Below are 18,675 nucleotides of genomic sequence, written 5' to 3' on the forward strand. Positions count from 1 at the left end.
CCGGGTGAGTGACCTCACCGCTCCGTGGCCCAATCTCCTCATCTGTCAGTAGGGATAATAAAACATGCCTCATAAGCTGTCAGGAGGATAAATTAGATCATACATGTGAGGCACTTAAAACAGTGCCAAAGAGCCCTCAAAGGTTAGATATTAGTTTATTTGCTGTTATAGCCATTAGGACACTCTTATCCCTTAAGGACATTTTCAAGTATCCTTTGCTGATGCTTGAATGAGGGAAGGCAGGAGAAGACCTTGGTTCAAGTTCTGACCCAGCTACTCACTAGCCATGGGAGTCACTGGATTTCCATGTACCCATTTCACCATCTGTGAAATGGGATAATAAGGCCTCCCTTACCAGGTATAAGGACTGAGTGGAGACCCCAGGAATGCAAGAGTGCTTTGTGTGTGGAGGAGAACCATAGAGTTAATACTAAGGGTTCGTGACTGCTACTTTTTCTAGGTGAACCTCTGATTACAGACAGCAGAGGAAGGAGAGAGGGACAAACTGCTGGAAAAACACCGGCAGGAATCTGAGCAGGAACGTGATGCTTTTAGACGGCGCATTTCGTTGGTCAGGTGGGACCAGGGATTTATCCTGCTGCTGCCTGTGGTTGCTTTGGTGAGAAGAGGTTCCCTGGCAGGGCCTTTCAAGGGGGAAAGGCAGGAGTGGCGGAAGTTCTGAGACACCTTTGCAGGAAGAAGCAGGTGCGTTTCTTTGCCAGGCTCCTCCCTGGCCAGGTCTCGGCAGAGCCCGGGAGCCAGACTCACGCAGGGGAGAAGGCATCACGTGCCGGTGGGCTCTCACCTGTGGTGAAGCTGGTGGAGGTGACGCTGCTCCTCTCGGTGTCCTGGGCCGCCTGCAGGAGGACGGTGTAGTCTGTGCTCTCAGACAGGCCCTCCAGCCGGATCCACGTGTCATCTGCGTTCACCAGCAGCTCCTGTGGAATGAGGAAGCTCATTCCCAGAGGAAGGGAGCTGGGAGGCAGGGGTGCGGGGAGTGGGGACGAGAGGGCAACATCCCATGGCCAGCAGGGCCACTACTGCAGTGGCCACTGTCTCCCTCTCTCCCCATGACAAGGAGAAAAGTGAGCCAATAGCAGAGAGGACACCTCCTAGCTCCCAGGTGCCCACACTGGGTAAACGTAGGCACCTGGATGATTGAATCGGGCGCTTTTCAGATTGAATTTGGCTTCCCGAGAACAGAGTAAGTGGACTCCTAGGCCTCCCTACTCCATATGCAACAGACTAGCTCTGCTCATATCTGTTCTGTATTTTCAGCTTCTCAGTGTGATTTCACTTTAAAAAAGCATTTCACTGCTAATCGAAGTTTGACAAGCCATGCTCTAGAAGGCCTGTTTCAACTGTCACATAAAACAGGGATTTGTCACCTCTTTACTGTGGGCTATACAGATGTAGCCTTTAGAACGCCTATCAAGGGGCATAAAAGGCTGTTGAATTTGGTATCCTGCTCATGTTTGCTCAGCCCCGCCAGTGAAAAGCCCTCCGGCACCATGCACATAGGCTGGAGGTCTCCGGCGTGCTTTGCACCATCATCCTGGAAGCACCCTCACACCTGAGTGACTTTGCAGGATAGACACCCCATTATCTAGGAGGTTTAGTGTTCTGCCTCAGCCTGTATGGAGAGACACGGGACAGCCAGGACAAGTACCCCAATCTCTGGCTGCAGACTGGGGCTCCTCGTCAACAGCACGCTGTGTGTATCCATCGCAGGAAACCGTGTTTGTTCCCTGGGGATTGTTTGATAGAAATGGTCTTCCCCATTTGCAGACAAATCTCACCTTGCGGCTGCCATCGGTGGATTTGTAGGTCAAAATGTAGTTCTCCACCTCTGCTCTGGGAGGCTGCCAGGAGATCAGGGCGCTTTGTCGAGTGATGTCACTGGCTGTCAGGTTTGCAGGAGGGTCCAGGACTGCAAAGAGGAGAAAACCTCAGGAGCATCTGCCCCTCCGGCTCCTCCCTATTTGATTCCAGGCAGGTTTATCTATTTGCCTGCCTATGTGGTCTCTGGGCGGCTCACGTGCTGCCCCGGTTCTAGCGTGGACGACAGGGAGCCCCCTGGCTCCAAAGAGAATCCTTTAGTGTCATAATCATTCACAGCTGTTCCCCCCTTCCCTCGCCAGGGCCTCTGGGCCTAGGGGTGACATCTTTCAATCTGACCCTCTGTCTGAAATTATGACCTTGTTACACCTGCACGTCTGTGAACTCACTCTTGAACTTAAAACATTCTCACATCTATAACTTTGTCTACCGTTCTCCCGGCCATGACCATGTCCAGCAACTGGCTCCCCCAACTCAAGCCCTTTAATATCCATCAGGCTTTCTGGGCCAGATGCATCACCAGTACTGGCTTCTCTTGGCCTGGGTCTACTACTGTCACCAGACCCAGAATGACAGCAGAAAATAGATGTGTGTCTGCTAGCCGAGAGCTACAGCTCACTTTCACTGGTATTGGGGCTTCAGTAAACTCACAGCCACGCTGTCCCAACCTGGAGACTAGCACCTAGTCGACCACATGAACCTGACCATTTTCATGTTCCACAGAAGCCTCCAGGGGTCGGATGTGAAGCTGGCCATGTACTCACGGGTAGAGAAGTTGGTGCTGATGGTGCCACTGGTGAGAGGTCCACTGGTGGCATACATGGTGACAATATAGTGGGTACGAGGAAGCAGGTCAATCAGCTGGAATTCCTCACTGCTTCCATCAACCAGGATGGTCTCTCCAGCAACTACAGCCAGATGGATATGGATTGGATAAGGTTATTCAACTTAGGAAAGACCAAATCCAAAGGCATTTCACAAGGACTCAGTATGTGAGAATTTTGGAAAAAATAATTTAGTGATTATTTAGCTGAGCATTTGATTCCACGCAAGGATCCCCTCTTGTCTTGTTTTGCATCTTAACTGAGAAAAAGATACCTTGTTTGGAGGCCGAATTGTCTTTTCTGTAACTTCTACTCAGGCCTTTGGCATTGCAGAGTAAGCCGAACCCTTTGTCTGCAGGAATCCTTCCTCCCTCCCCAACCCCCTTCTCTTCTTGTAGACTGAGAACATTCAGACCCCAACCCCCGTTACATGTATGAGACAGTTCTAAAACTCCCCCCATCCTGGCTTCCTTTCTCTAGACAGGTAATTGTTAATCAGTGTCCCTGATGAAATGTAAATCTCAGGAGAGAATTGAGAACAATAATTGAGATGTACTGACCAATGAGACAAACCGGATCAACCTCTGCTTTGATTTGTGCCAATTATGTTCACTCATTAGGTTCTGAGACAGTCATGTGATATTGTTGTCACAAGCAGATTGTTACTCATCAAAGACCTTGTTTGTAACCACCTCCAACCCAACCTTGTGCAGTTGACTTTCTGCACCCCTGGGCAAAGCTTTGCATTTATTTCTATTGCATCTTGCTTTGTTGATAGGGTGTTAGACCACTCTTTCAGTTCATTAGAATATATTGGAATTTGGATTCTACCAATGACAGTTTTGTTTTATATACAAATTTGGTAACCACGTCTTCTCTGTATTCATTCAAGCTGTTGATAAAACTGTTCATTAGATAAGGGCCAAGCCTTGTCTTGTGCCTTTAGAATACTCCTGAGTCATTCAGCATTTAACAAAAGTCACCAGGCACTTCTTCAAACAACGTAAGACCTGAGGTGTCAAGTTTCTTGTGGTCTAAAGGCATAGAAAGGCCTGCTAACAGGTCAAAATCTAAACTAATTCTCCATATGAGTGCACACAATACCTCCAGCTTTTTAATATCCTCCTTTGCAACATCCTGCCATCGTCAGTGATGCAGCCATACCAAACTATGGCAGCTCTTCACCCCCCCCAAGCTCTTTCATATTGCTGCAAAAGCACACAGACTGCTCTTTTTCTTGGCCTCTCTCTCTCTCTCTCTCTCTCTCTCTCTCTCTCTCTCTCTCTCTCCTGTCTCTGTCTCCCCTCTCCCCCTCACCAGTCCTATCTCAGTCACTGTGGACCATCATATTTTGTGCTTGCTTATACCATGACTGCTCACATCAAGTTATACCTATTTACTTGTCTGTGTCACCACTAGGCGTGAGTTCTGTGACTCTGTGTGTTCTGTCTCTGAATCCTTAGAGCCCAATAGGGTATATGGCACCTGGGAGGGCATCAGAAGGATTTGTTGAATGAATGACCGTTAATTGCTAGGATGGAGCTGTGTACGTTTGTACACCTGTAACCAAGTACATCTGACTGACTTGGGGCACTAATGGAAGCTTTGACACAGGAGGTAGTGTTGAAACTCAGACTTGAAGGATGGGTTTTCTAAGCAGACAATTGGGGAGAGAATTGCCTGGTGGAGGAAACGGCACGTGCAAATGCATGGTGGCTACAGAAGGCACAGTGAGAAGTAAGAAATGCAGGTTATAATAGGCAAGGAGGGATGGTAGGAGTTGAAATGGACAGTGCACACACACAGAGGGGTTAGGACACACGCAGAGGAATGATATACACTCTCTGTGGAGGGTCCTTGAATCAGCTATGGTTCTGTGGAACTCCAAATATGACCCATCATGTATGTTACCATCTAAGTGATAAGTGGGTGTTTCTAATACTTGGCTGAAATACAAATGTGCTGGCAGATTTGCCAAAAAACAACAAGGACATAAAGTAATTTTGGTAAAAGTTATTCTTAGGGAACCTCTGTTGGTATGTGGCAATCACTAATTCTTTTTCCAATTTGTTTAATAGTCTGTTTTGGTTTTCATTTTCCCAAGTGTTGACAATCAATTTATTTTTTTTGCAGCTTACAGAATTGGCTTTCTCTTAATTTTGAAAATTAAGACATCTGCCTGCCTTCTGTCTTCTGGTATCTTTGTTCTCTGGATTCCCGAGTATAACCCACAATAATTCTGTGATCATAATTTAGGAGGGGAAATCCTTTTCGTAGGCCTAGAGACTTGGACCACTCAGCACTGTTTTGCATTGGGCTTCTCTGTTTGATTCCAAATAGTGTAAGGTGAACAAGCAAAGTGAAGAAGACACTGGAACTCAAGATTTACGCGGGCTCAAACTTTTGGGGTAGATACGGGGAGAAAAGAGCAAGGCTAAGAAGAGGTTACTAGTTCTGGGTCCTTTGTCACTTATTATGCATTATCTGCTCCAAGCATGGTCCTGTAATTTTAGTGTTTTTCTTGCTCTGTAAATTTCTAGAGAAGCTTGCTTTCTTGCTTGTAGCATTTTGGGGCAAGTCTTAGCTCAATTCTGAGTTTGTCTTCCCAGTGTGATTTTTCTGATTGTGTATTTGCCCTTGGTCACATGTCCTTCTTGAACTTTTCAGATCCTGCTTTCTCAATTCCCAACGTTGATAGAGTTTGGGGACATCTTAAGCACAGGAAAATTCCTGATTTGTCCCTCAGATTGACAAAGTGTTTTGTTTGGTTGTTGTTTTTTACTTTCATACTATCTCCAGCCGCAATCCCCACCATGCCCACCTGCCTGATGGATAGGCCTGCAGACACCCACCTGCGAAGTGCGTGAGAACAATGACATAATTCTCCACTTCACCCACAGGCGCCTTCCACTGCAGCAGGGCTTCTGTTGGGGTGATGTTGGTTGCAATCAGATCCACAGGGTTGTCCATGGCTGAAATGGAATCGGAGAATGTCAGGTAATGTAGGAGCAGCTGCAGGGTGGACGTCCGTGAATGATCTCCTATAGTTCCATCCAACGTGTCTCCCATAGTTTCACCCATGATGAATGTTGGCTGCTGTGTAGTGCAAAACAGTGGCGTGGAGATGGCTTTGCTTTCTCCCCTTCTGGTTCCATCAGCCCTTCCTGTTCTCCCTGTCTTCCTCTCAAGTACCTGACCCTCCCATCTCCCTTTTAATTAATTCATTAACTCCATATGTGCTCTTCGCCCCTCCTCTTCCTTTCAGGAAGGTGTGAGGGGGGCTTCTTTTGACTCATTGGCCATCACTTTGGGTCAATATTTCTTCATACTTTAATGGTTACAAATAATTTGATGAAAGGGGTGAGACTGAACCCAAAACATGGCCGGGTTATCTGTAGTCACAGGCCTGGAAGAAAACTAGGGAAGATTAGACTATCCTGTGGTATCTTTAGAAGAATAAGTTTTTGAGTTTCTGAAGGAATGTTTCTTTGGCCGTGGCCTTGGAGGTGCTGTTTCTGTGAGAGTATCTACAAAGCGGTGAGGAATTCTAAGGTGCAGGTAATACCATTCGCTCCTTTAGGAAATACCGTTCTCTGAGGAAAGTAAGTGATCTCAGGAAACCCAGGTGTTCTGCTAATGAGGCAAGCTGGATGTTTTCCCACCTACCATGGGAACGATAGTGTAAGTGGGAAGTTAGGTCTGGGGGTTGGGGACAGAAAACTTTGGCTGTCTACTCTGGTGACTTCTACAGTGAATCTGACCTAGTGCTGTGTGGCGGGCTGGCAGAGGGGCCAGAGAGGGAGGAGCAGCGGAGCTGCTGCAGGAGCTGTCCTCAGGCCCATCCAAGGGGCCCATTTTCCAGAGGAAGGCCACCCCCTTCTTCCTCCCTGCAGCATAAAGCAAGAGCAAAAGCAGCTACTCGGTGGTTTGTGGACATATTTGATGAGAGGTTCTATGACCCCAAAGGTTGTTACTGGAATAGCCAACCTTTCCTTCCCTGAGGTGACATTCCCTTCTCTGAGTCTTTAAAAAACATTATATGGGATGATTCAGACATCTGTTCTGAAATTCCCTTCCATCGTGGATCTTTGAAAGCTTTCTTCTCATATTGGAAGTGCCATGAAAATTCCTGACCTCACCCAGGGAGACTCTTAGAGGGTGACTACACTCCTAGGAGTAGAGAGGACTATCAGCGGGCAGAGAAGGTGCCAATACTTTGCCTGGCGCAGTGAGTCCGAGGAGCGCCCAGGAACGGAGCCCGTCAGCCCAGAACCAGCGTCCTCTGTCTTGAGCGGGACACCTTCACTCTTTGCCTCTTCTGTGTGTGGCCGGTCCTCAGCCCGGGTCCTGACCTGGCCCACGACAGGGAGACTCGCCTACCTGTGTGCACCAGAGTGCAAATACGCTCGCTCTCCTCCCTGCCCCGCACGCTGTTGAGGCTGATTTCATATTCGGTAGCTGGGTACAGCTTGGTGATGGTGAATTCTGTCACAGTGTTGGGCACCACTGAGCTGTCCAGCCGTCCCACTAAGGAGGAGCAGAAGCCACGGTTAAGGGTCAGTGAAGCTCTCATCAAAGCAGCTCATGGTACTGTCTACAGAGGGGCTTCCGGCAGCACTTGGTCATGGGCTCAAGGCTCCGAGCGCTCAGTGGGGAGGGAAGAGAAGCTTCATGGATGGGGAATGTTGGCGCTTGAAGGGGCCTTGTATGCTGCTTCCACCCCCTCATTTCACAGGCTCCTTGGAGCAAAGTAAAAAGAACTACTTATGAGGTGGTTCTCTAACAAGCTGGTTTTTTTCTAAGGCAGTACAGAGGGCATTGACTGCAAAGAGTGGTTCACACAGGCCAGAGACACAGGAGCCTGCAAAACTATCCCCACTGCCTCCCTGGAAGTGAGTGTGCCCCCCACTTTGTTAGCAGTGCCACATGCACCAGTAAGAACTGCCAGGATGCAGGTGAGGTCCAGGACAACTTCCTCCGACTCATAACCCGGCGGGCGTGGCAGAAATAGGACCACCATCACTGTGGTTCCCTCCAAGCCTGCATCTGGCCCCGCTGGTCTTTTGGCATGCCCCTGGGTCCTAGTCTAGACTTCACTCTCTCAGGGGCGTGCACATGACCCTGGCTCTTGGTAGATTCTTTTAGGGCTCTTTGTTCCTCACTGCACTGCCTGGGTAACAGTGACCAGTGAGCTCTGCTGGGGAGAGGCCTGCTTTCTGGGTGAATAGAATCCAGTCTTTTGCGAGAGGAGTTGGTCGGGGTCCCTTGGCCGCTCCTCATCTACCCCCTGTCATTCTGATGGAACTTGCCACAGAGAGGAGGAAAAATGCAAGCCGGGCGTGATAGCCTCTGGGATATGCTAGTTCTCCCATAACAACCTTCCCTCAGCTCCAAGTCCCATTCATCTGTGAGAAATCGAGTTACTTAATTACCTTGTGTTGGCCGATATGACACTCGGTAGTAATCAAACGATGCAACAGGGGGGCTCCAGGAGACCACAAGCGAGTCCTTGGTGACGTTGCTAATTGTGATGTCTTTCGGGGGATCAATTCCTACAAAGACCCAAGTGGTTGTGGGGAAAAGACAGAAAGCACAGTGTGACAAAGGAATTCCTGTCCCTGGTTTTATGTGGACTAAGAGTTAATGGTGTCCCAGAGGCAGCTAAGACCTTCCTGGGAACTAGGACTAGGGCATCCTTAAAACCGTGGTCAGGCTGAAGTCTCACCTGCAGCCTCATAGATGTGGTCCCAGCCATGTTCACGGAGAATAGTGAACAACACGAAGTCAAGCTGGCAAGGTCGGTGCCTGTGAAGCAACTATCACTGAAGCTCAGCTGGGAACTTTCCTTTAAGTTTGTATGTTTTGTTTGAACTGGGAGTAACGTGGCCATTTTACCCTGGGCAAACCCAACTTCTCCCGGACAAACCAACCTCTGTCTCTGTCTCTTATATTTTAGCATCCACCTTTGGTTTAATTTGGAGAAACTGCCTGTTGACAATAGAGGGATTTCACAGCACAAGTCCAGAGCAAATTCACTTTCCCAAACTGTATTTCATTTTTACTATGTACTTTAGTTTTTTGACTGCTGGAGTATCACAGGATCCAAAACAGGTGAGTGTTTAATCCACCTGTCAAATATGTGAGTTCTTGACAGTATGTAGCAAACTACCCAAAAGATACCCTTGCCCACACGCGCACTCATGTTTGGGATTGTATTTGGGGATGATGAGACGAGAATGAGCCGATCCATCTCTGAGTGCCTGTGTTTTCCAAACAACATGCAAATCAACCTCATCCTCTGAGCACAGGGGACCTACTCAGTTGAATGCCAGCCCCATCTGATTTTGAGGAAGCATCATTTGCATTAGTGACCTTGTTGGGTAGTCAAGAAGTGGCTCTCCAGAATAGGAACGGATATCTCCTACTGTACAAGGGTTTTTTCTTAGATACTAGCTCCTCCCAGGGTTTTCTCCTAGGCTGGTAGTAGAAGTATCTCTGGACCAATGCATTTAAGGCTTGGCCTCCTCAAGACATCGGGTCTACCCTCCCTTCTAAATGGGAGTGTCCTATCATACGCAGTCCTGGAAGAGGTGGCTTTTTCAGAACAGCTCGTAGACCGCCCGTGAGCCAAATGAGGCCGTCTCCAAGTCCTTGGGTGTTTTGCTTTGTAAATTCACTGATTTGTCAAAGGCTACGGTGGGATCCCCCTTCACCACCTGCTGTCCAGTCCTCCAGCCTCACCTGTGGTGATGGAGCCCACGATAGGCTCAGAGGTCACTGTGCCATGAACTGCCACCAAATTCACGATATACTCGGTGGCTGGCTGCAGGCCCATCAGGACAGCATGCCTCTTGGTGGCATCCAGGGAAACCTCCATCATCTCTTCCTCTTCGTCCCGGGGGCTGTAGTTTAGGATGAGTCTGTCCGCCGGAGGGGACGGGTCACTCCAGGTGATGTTCACACTGGAGGAGGTCACGTGAGAAAAGTGCAAATGCGAGATGGGGCGGAAGCCTGCAAAGCAGAGGAGATGGATGGTTCTGAAACACACGTGAGGTGGTGGGGCCGCTGGGCTCGCAGAGCCATCTGGCTGAAGGGATCAGCTTTCCTTGCTAATGAGGACCACACTTCCACCCTCTGACCCAGAGGTTCTACCTGCTCACTCTCCAGTCCTGGCCACTCTCCTTTCTCCAAGCCAGAGACTGAAAAATGAATACCCTTGGGAGGGTAAAACCAGCATTACCTCTGTGAGTTATTTGTAAGACTCATCCAGGATTTCAAAGCTCTATTCTGGAAGGAATTTAACATGACCCCATGGATCCTCTCAGGGCCCACTGATTGAGCGCAGGCAGAGAAAGATGGATGGGAGCAGCCTTGGGCTACACCAAACCAGACACACATTTGCAGGCATGTAGGTAGCCTTGCTCACCTCTCCCCTTTATTCCCAACCATCCCCTCTTGACGATTTATTAGTTTCTCCTTTATCTCTTCTTTCTCTGCCCACATTCCTCCTTTCTCTAAATGAAATGAGACATTGGAAGAGTGGGTTGCCTGGATGACCTCCTCACACTAAGATCCGGTGATCCCTGAACCCAGCGGGACTGCTGCCCTGCTACCTGTGAAGGCATCTACAGTGGACTCCAAGCTCTGCTGCCGGCCCCTCTCAGCGGTGATTGAAATGATGTACTCTGCTCCGGGCTCCAGGTCTGTCAGGGTGTACGAGGTCCTGTCCTTGGGCACGGTGACTTCCGAGGCGATCCCGGAGGAAGGGGTAAAGGTAATTCGGTAGTGGTCGATGGGGCCGCTGGCCTTCGTCCAGATGAGGGAGATGGAGGTCTCTGAGGAGGCTGTCACCATGAGGTCTCGGGGACTGTCAAGTTCTGGGGATCAACATAAGCAGTCAGTCTGACACAGGTTCCACAGGAGGGCCAGTATTTGTGGGACTTGGACCCCCTGTGGATTTCTAAGCTATACAGCAGGCCCGCTGACATGAGGATTAGCTTGTCATTGCTGACACTTAGCTCACTTTGTGTGAAGCACCTTCCCTCTGAAAGATGGCCAGGGGCTTGGCAAACAGATGGACAATCTGCAGAGAGGCGTGATTAGCTCCAAGGCCACTGGAATACATCCACCTCTGGGACAAAGCTGCTGCTGATTTTCAAGCTCTGCAAATTCATTGTCTCCCAGCCTTTCTCAGGAAGCCAACCAGGGCAAACAGGAGCCACCATCAATTAGGGCTATGCCATTCTTGGCAACAGTAGCTACGCCTGTTCCTGAGGCCATTTTCACTGATCTGGCCATGGGTAGGCAGGCAACTAGATCTGAAGACTCCTGGGGACCCATGTCCATGTGGTTCTTTAGAGAGGCTCTCTAGGCTTGGCTGGGCTTTGGAGAAGGGGTTGGTCCAAAATCTCCAGCCCAACCTCGGGCTTGTACCAATTTTGAAATTTATCTGGGGCTTGGAAGTAAAACTGCTGGATCTAGAGCAGTAAGGGCCTCAAACTCCATTGCTCTTAGATTTCGTGGGTTGTTTCCAAGTCTAGACCTTCACCTCATGCCTTTCTGCAGGCTTCTGTGGTACCTAGTGAGGATTGCCACATCCTGCCTGCTGTGGGGTGGGCAAGAAACATGACCCACTATGATGGCAACTTATTTGGGATTTTTCTACCTCTGCTCCACACAGCTCTGGACAGCCCCTCAGACCACAGGGGCCCCTGCACAGATGTACGAGGAACAGGGTAGGACTCCATCCTGCAAGTCAGGTGCCAGGGGTTTGGCACAGGGAACCAAAAAACTGCAGGTGCCTGTTGCTTCTAGGCTGATAGCTGATGCCCAGGGACCTGCTCACTGGGGGGCACTGCCTTCTGACCAGTCCTTGCCAGGCCAGCCTCCATGGCTCCTCGGGCTTATAGGGGATCCTGGTCTTTTTCCGCACCAGTCCTCTACTCACCAGTCCTGGCATTCATGGTGGCTGGCACGCTTTGCTGTGAGTTCATGACGGCGGATATTCCAACTCCATACTCAGTACCAGGTACCAGATCTATCGATAGATGCAGAAACAAACATTATTCTGTGTGTGGGTGGGCAGACTGACAGAAGGGAAGCAAATGATCTTAGATTCCTGTTCAGGTCTTGTGTTTACTCCTTCCTGCATCTCCCCTAGTTTTACCTAGTAGGAAATCCCAATTTCACCACTTAGGAAATCCACGCCAAGTCAGTAGGATGAGCTGGTCAGGGCAGAGCTGCCTTTTTCCTGTTGGTCTCCTTGGGAAGGCAGTGAGGCTGCCCTTGTCCACGACCTTCAGAACTATGCTGTCCTGTGGAAGGTCTCCCCGTGGTACTTAGGGTCTCAGGCTGGCTATAACTGGTGAAGGGATTTTTTTGCTTCATTTGTGAACTAGGGAGAGTAGAGTATAATCTAGAGAGACCATGTGGACGTAGGCCTTTAAAGCATCTTGGATGTTGTACGTGGAGACCAAGCTGCACCTTTTGTAGATAGTGACAGAGGCCATGTGGGACTCCTGGGTCCCTTGTAGAGAGTGACAGTGGGTAGGCTTTCTCTCTGGGCACAGGGCTGTCAGGCCTTTCATGAAGGGACACACAGAAGCCCTGTTGCGGTGAGCTTCCTACCAATGTTGGCAATTCAGGCTACAGATATGTCTCCAATTTTAGGATGACCGCTGGGGAACTCTGGGAATATGGAGAAATATGCAAAAACTGTCCAGTTAAAGGGTATAATCCTTTCTGGGGAAATCCTTTGCAGGTTTAAAACAAACATCCTGAATTATCTGGGGGCATCTCCATACTCTCCCACCTTCATTTACAGACTAACTGGTTTGACTGGTGTATTAATTTCCCATTGCTACTGTAAGAAATCACCACAAGCAAGTAGCTCAGACTTTTACAGTTTAGGAGGTCTGAAGGCTAAGATGGTTGCATAGGTCTGCCTTCCTTCTGGAGGCTCAGGGAAGAAGCCATTTCTTTGCCTTTTCCAGGTTCTAGAGGCATGTACATCCCTTGGCTGTGGCCCCGTAATCCATCTTCTGAGCCAGCAGCATAGCGTTTTCAAATCTGTTTTTCCCTCCGACCTCTGCTTCCATCATCACATCTTCTCCTCTGAGTCTGATCTCCCTGCACCCCTCTTGTCGGGAACCTTGTGATGACACTGGGCCCACCTGGATAGTCCAAGCTACTCTCCTCATCTCAAGAGGCTTAACTTAATCACATCCACACATTCCTTTTCGTCACGTAAGATGACATAGTCACAGGAGCCAAGGCAGATAGAATGTGGGCTCTTTGGGAGCCATTATGGTGGCGTCAAACTAGTATCACACTCACCCTCCTTGATTAGGACTGGGATTGTAGCGAAATGCAGCAAGAGCAAACCATCACCCACGGGGACCCTGAGATCCAGTCTGAGTCTTTCCAGCAGGCTCTCTGTGAGGCCCTGTGTGGGCCGCCACAGCCATAGCTGGTGGTCACACTCTTCTGTGCTGACAGGACATTTGTTGTTTTCAAAACAGCTGCGTGTTTGACCCTCACCACAACCTTGTGAGGACGAGGAGTCTTTTCTCATCCGCATTGGTTTCCTGGGGCTGCCGTGACAAATGACCACAAACTGGGTGGCGTCAAACAACAGAAATGTGTTCTCTCTCAGTTCTGGGGCCTAGAGAGCCCAAATGAAGGTGTTGGCAGGGCCACGCTCTTTCCAAAGTCTCTAAGGGGAGAGTCCTTCCCAGCCTCTTCCTAGCTGTGGTGGCTCCCGGCAGTTCTTGGCGTGCCTTGGCTTGTGGCTGCGTCACCTGTTCTCTGCCTCTGTTGTCCCAGGGTGTCTTTGTCAGCTCTGGCTGCTCTAACAACTACCGTAGACTGGGGCACTGAAACAACAAGCATTTATTTCTCACAGTTCTGGAGATGGGGGAGTCCAAGATCAGTGCGCCAGCAGAGCAGACATCAGGTGAGACCCCACTTCCTGGTTCATAGAGAGCAGTCTTCCCACTGTGTTCTCACGTGGCAGAAAGAACGAGGGAGCTTTGTGGCGCTTCTTTTGTAAGGACACTCCTTCCATTCGTGAGGGCTCCATCCTCGTGACCTAATCGCTTCCCAAAGGTCCCATCTCCTGACGTGTGATGTTATGGACTAAATGTGTCCCCCCAAAATTCATATTTTATAATCCTCATACGTCTTCGTATGTGGATCTTCTTATCCACAAGATCCCCAAGGTATCAGGAATAATCGTGAGAGAAAATGCACGGAGCAACCTTTGCTTCACAAACGCCTTGGTTTAACAGAGTGCTGCAGGGTAAGCCCAAGCGTTCTACACCCCCTTCCCAGTATGGCTTACACGCAGCCTATGCAATAAATCCCCCCAGGCATGAGGATGGCAGGACCTAGCAGGCCTTACTGACCAGGCTCCCTTGCAGGAATGTATTAGAATCAGCCCTGTTTTTTTCTTTCTCAAATCAGCTCCACCCATTTCCTAACCCTTAGTTCTTTCTTCCTTCAAAGTGCCAACACCAGTGGAGGTCAACTCTGAAGGCTGACAGGCTTTGAGACCTGCCATACTTCTATGAATATTCAGCCTCTGCCACGTTTTACCCGTTTAACTGATTTCTTAACTTCCTTGAGCGTCCATTTCTGCAGCAGGGGAAGAATAATTGTATCTATCTCAGAGCGTCATTGTGAGGATTCAATGAACCAATGTGTGTGAAGTACAGCGCCTGGCTCATTGAGATAGGAGCCAATATCATTATAACCTCGCTAGAGAACTATGCCAGGATTTTGAGTCCTGTGTAGTGTGTTCCCTCAGGCAGATACAGGCTGGGCCTCGGCACACCTGTTGTCACTTTGCGAGGCTTAGCCTGTTGGCTCCAATAAAACCAGTGATTCAGGGAGTCCAGCTGTCAGTCAGGAGCTGGCCCCTGGCTGGGCCGCGTACCCGTCACTAGATTGATGGGGTGATTGCAATGGCCCCAGATCTGTTCAAAATACACATTTATCTTTGTCAGTATGTTTGGCGAGTTCCAGGTACATCCTTGGTTGGAGAAATTAGATTACCTTTGGGACATAAACTACTTTTCCCAGGCAGCTGATTGAGACCTTCAATTGCCTATAATGAAGTAGAAATTCTCCGACGCAGATGAAGGGGGACAGATCAAGGGAGTAAGACAGAAATTATATGTTGCCAAGCGGATCTAACATGTAGTGTTTTCTCCGAGTTTCTTATTGATGAAGCTTAAATGATATGTTCAGTAATTGACAATGGAGGCATCTCCTTCCAGAAGAACCAGTGCAGAATTTAAAGAGCCCCCTTCCCAGGCCTTCTGTCGGGGGAGTGGGGGAGTGGGGGAGGGCTCCTGCCTGCTGCTTCCCTTTGATTCACGTGTAGCTTTCTTCCTGTGCTACACGTGAACTGTTGCTCTTTGCCAGCAGGTAAAATACAGTTCTGCTGGAGAAGAAAATGTGTGTCTGAAGCATATCCAGGGCACTGACCTATCAGCACTCGTAGGACTCCACGGGATTTCCCACGTTTAGAGTTCCCATTGCTCTCCCTCTCTCTCCCTTTATCTTTCCATCCAACTCCTGCAAGTGGGAGCATAGAAACGGCTCTGCTCCCTTTCTTAGCAATGGCTCAGAAAAGGCATCCCATTGGAAACCACCGGTCTCCATCCCTTACAGACCCCCCTTTGTTCCGCTGGCGGGGTGACGCTGTGCTCATCTCCTTCACTGCACACCCATTCTCTTCTGAGCGCCCGAAGCCCACAGCGCACTCACTCAGCAGACGTGACTGACAGGCTCCTTTGCGCCAGGCACAAGGCTGTGTCCTGGGGACACCAGGGTGAGCTGAATGGACATCGACCTTGCCCTCCGTGTGATAAAAAAAAATCTGAACTCAAGAAGGAAATTAATTATTTATTGAGCATCTATACTATGCCCAGCATCAACATGCATGCAATAGGTAATGTGGAAAGTAATGAAGAAGAAAGGCAGGGAAGGAAGGAGGGATAAAAATCAAAGGAAATTTGTGAGGGTCTGATGGCCAAGAGTAATATTATTAACTACAGTTTCTTAGAGAGTCTATGTGTCCTGCTGTTGAGTTCCTATGCAGCTCTGTTGGGAGGGCACCCTGACGAGAAAACAGAGGCACACATAGGTCCATTCCATGACCAAGGTCATGAAGCTCATATACGATAAAATGGTTTGGAGCCCAAGTCCTTTGTTCTTTCTGACACATCCCGTCATGGCCGGTGTCTCTAAGAGTCTTCCAGGCTAGATGAGGGGAGTGGAGTAAGCAAATTGGAACTGGAGACTGATTCAGTGCTACACCAAGGGCTGCTAAGAAAATCATTTTGGTGGGGGGATTTGTGAGACCAGCATGAACTGAAGTAGCTACAGAAGGCTTTCTAGAAAAGGGACTTGAGTTGAACCTTGGAAGCTAGCCTAAATTAGGAAAGGTAGAGGGAAGGAACTGTGGAATTCTCTGGTGGTCAGGATGGGGCGTGGTGAGCAGGAAGAGATGAATTAGGGCTGGAGGCAATAGGAACTAGTACATTCTCAGCTGCGCTGCAACGAACATGGCCGATCAAGGCAGAAGGACTCACGTTCCCCGTTTAGGAGACCTAGCCTTCACGTTTCCTGCTGCTGGCTGGGAAGTAGTGGGGAGGAGGGCACCCCAGAAATGGAGATTGCTGTCTCTTGCCAGCAAAAACCGGAGTAAGCCACCTGGGCCCTGCAGGCTTGGTTGGGTTCAGGTGAACATGTAGAAATATGGACCCTTTTCATCGCTAAAGCCCTGGGCTCATCTGTCAAGTTCTGTGAAGCTCAAGTTTACCAAACTAGGGTGAGGGATTTGGTGGGCTCTAATGCCTCTGAAGGACATCTGCTTTCAAAGGGAGGGGCCCACCGAGGACCCTGTTCCCAAAGAGTTTGCAGTCAATCTCTCAGTTTTTAGAACAATTATGTTATTATATTGTTATTGTTAGTTTTCATGTTGGTGTCCTCACTAGACTTTTAGGTCTTTGGGTGAAGGGGTTTGATTTTATTTTATATTTTAATTCAGTAAGTCACATAGTGAAAACAGAAATGATGCCGAAAAGCAGCTTGACCAGGGTGGCGGTGGTGGGGAGTGTTGGGAAGAACTGTTTGGAAGGATCAGGGCACATTTGGGTGTGAACAGGGCATGGCAGGCAGAGGGAATAACACATGCAGAGACAGGTCTGGTCAAATAATTTATGAAAACCAGGAACCTAACGTAGGACCCCTCATGGGGAAATTTCCAGCAGTGGAATTTAGATACCAGAGGTTTCATAGATGGGGAGCTATTTGGAGACAGGGAATCTTCTGGAAGCCCCTGAAATCACACCAGATGGGCAACAATCCACTTTTTAATATTATGGAGTGCTAAGCTCCTAGGGTCCCCATCCTCATCTCCTGGGATAATGACAGATGCTTCTCCAGGCTTTGGAGGTCATCTCCTGGCCTTTTGAGTGTAGATGAGGTTCAAGCATCAAGAGAAGCAGCCAATTCTATGTGGACATGAAGGAAGGGACTGGCCCCACACGTCTATCTTTTAAAAGACATAATAATACGAAGGAACTCTTAGATGCAACTCCATTGTTGCCAGGGATGTTAATGAGAAACATGGCTTTTCAACCCCTGTTCTACAGGAATGTCTGTCTCTGGAAATTCCCACCTGGCTCTTCTCCGGGTTCCCTTGGCCCAGCCCTTTAACAGACAGAAGGGGACAGACACCCTTAGGTGCGAGCTCTGGAGAAGGAGGAGCGTGGGGGCCTCTGCCCTTTCTCTCTTCTGCTTGGGTCTCTGCCGCCCCCACTCCACCCTCCGGTGGCGCCTTGTTCAGACGGTGCCTTCCCAAAGTGACCACTGGGGGTCACTGTGACTTCGCCCAGAGGAGGCTGAGCACAGTCTGGCCTGGCCCCCGGCCCGCTGCCCGACTCCTTCACCCCAGAAGGGCCTGCGAAGGTCTGGCACTTGGTTTGGTGTTCGCGCCCTGGCCCGTCAGAGGGTGCAGACAGGGTGAAGTCAACATCGAGTGCATTGGTCAGCGCTGATTTGCCAGCTGGATTCCTCCAGGAGGCTCGGATTTCTTCATGGAAAAGCCTCCTGTGGACAAGCACATCTCCCACCTTTGCACCTCAAGGAGACCACCTTCTCACCACTAGATCCCCATGTGAGCCCTCAGGAGAACATGTCCCCAGCAACCAGAGGCCTCGAAGGTGGCGACTCGCACACCCGACTGGGGATGCTTGTAGACGGCAGCCTTGGGTCAGCGTGGGGCGGGGAGGGGTGTGGTGGCTGTAGGTCTTTGTTTTCTTGCCTCCTACGTTATACTCTGATATCGTGGGGAGTCTTCGAGCCCCGTGGATGTTTTTTCTGATTAGCATCCCATTGACCAGGTAGTCACCATGCAGAGGCAGCTGGCTGGGCAGTGCCGTCAGGAGGGATGCAGGTAGGTGCCCGTGGGGTGGGAGACGGATATGACGGACGGGCCCTGGAGGGCTGGGTTAGAGCCCCGTGCTCACAGGACAAATGGACCAGCTCCTTTTGCCTTCTTCCTGGTCACGGGGTCGTCCAGGTGGGCTCCTGTTCATGAGGGAGGACCAGACAAGAGTATATAGACTCCGGCAAAACACTGCAGCCACAGGCCTTTCAACGCCGGATGAGAGGAGTCGCCTCAGGCAGAGGCCAGAGCAGGGTTGTGAGTTTACACTTGTCCCGGGCAGGGCTTTTTGACCAAATTCCAGTCAAAGAATGAGAATCTCCTTCCTTCCTTCCTCCCTCCCTTCCTTTCTTCTCTCTCTCTCCCTCCCTCCTTAGGAGTTTTCTGTGTGGTTTATCGCTTTGTATTGCTACCCAGAAAACAGTGGTGGCATGAGATCCTGGGGAGTGCTGCCAGTTTTAACCTGGAGGCCCCTTGATGAGCCTGCGAAGTATATAATATTTGGAGACCCCTTTGGGATGCCAGGTACAGCACACAGACCAGATATCATCTGGG

At 49.7% G+C, this 18,675-nt stretch overlaps 1 protein-coding gene across 3 annotated transcripts in view; it reads right to left on the reverse strand.

Moving 5' to 3' along the window:
* TNR (tenascin R) overlaps nucleotides 1–18,675 on the reverse strand; it is a 74,474-nt gene that overhangs the window by 25,505 nt on the left and 30,294 nt on the right. For all 3 annotated transcript variants that reach the window (XM_074322509.2, XM_074322510.2, XM_074322507.2), the window contains 9 exons: nucleotides 11,611–11,700; nucleotides 10,277–10,540; nucleotides 9,405–9,674; nucleotides 8,096–8,215; nucleotides 7,044–7,190; nucleotides 5,516–5,635; nucleotides 2,604–2,747; nucleotides 1,800–1,930; nucleotides 806–938 (listed from right to left, as the gene is read on the reverse strand). In XM_074322509.2, coding sequence (XP_074178610.2) covers nucleotides 806–938; nucleotides 1,800–1,930; nucleotides 2,604–2,747; nucleotides 5,516–5,635; nucleotides 7,044–7,190; nucleotides 8,096–8,215; nucleotides 9,405–9,674; nucleotides 10,277–10,540; nucleotides 11,611–11,700 — 1,419 coding nt within the window. The remainder of the gene's footprint in view (nucleotides 1–805; nucleotides 939–1,799; nucleotides 1,931–2,603; nucleotides 2,748–5,515; nucleotides 5,636–7,043; nucleotides 7,191–8,095; nucleotides 8,216–9,404; nucleotides 9,675–10,276; nucleotides 10,541–11,610; nucleotides 11,701–18,675) is intronic.

Source organism: Rhinolophus sinicus, chromosome 11 (genome assembly GCF_057876585.1).
Source record: "Rhinolophus sinicus isolate RSI-liver-muscle chromosome 11, RSI-T2T, whole genome shotgun sequence".
In the NCBI taxonomy this organism is placed as follows: domain Eukaryota; kingdom Metazoa; phylum Chordata; class Mammalia; order Chiroptera; family Rhinolophidae; genus Rhinolophus; species Rhinolophus sinicus.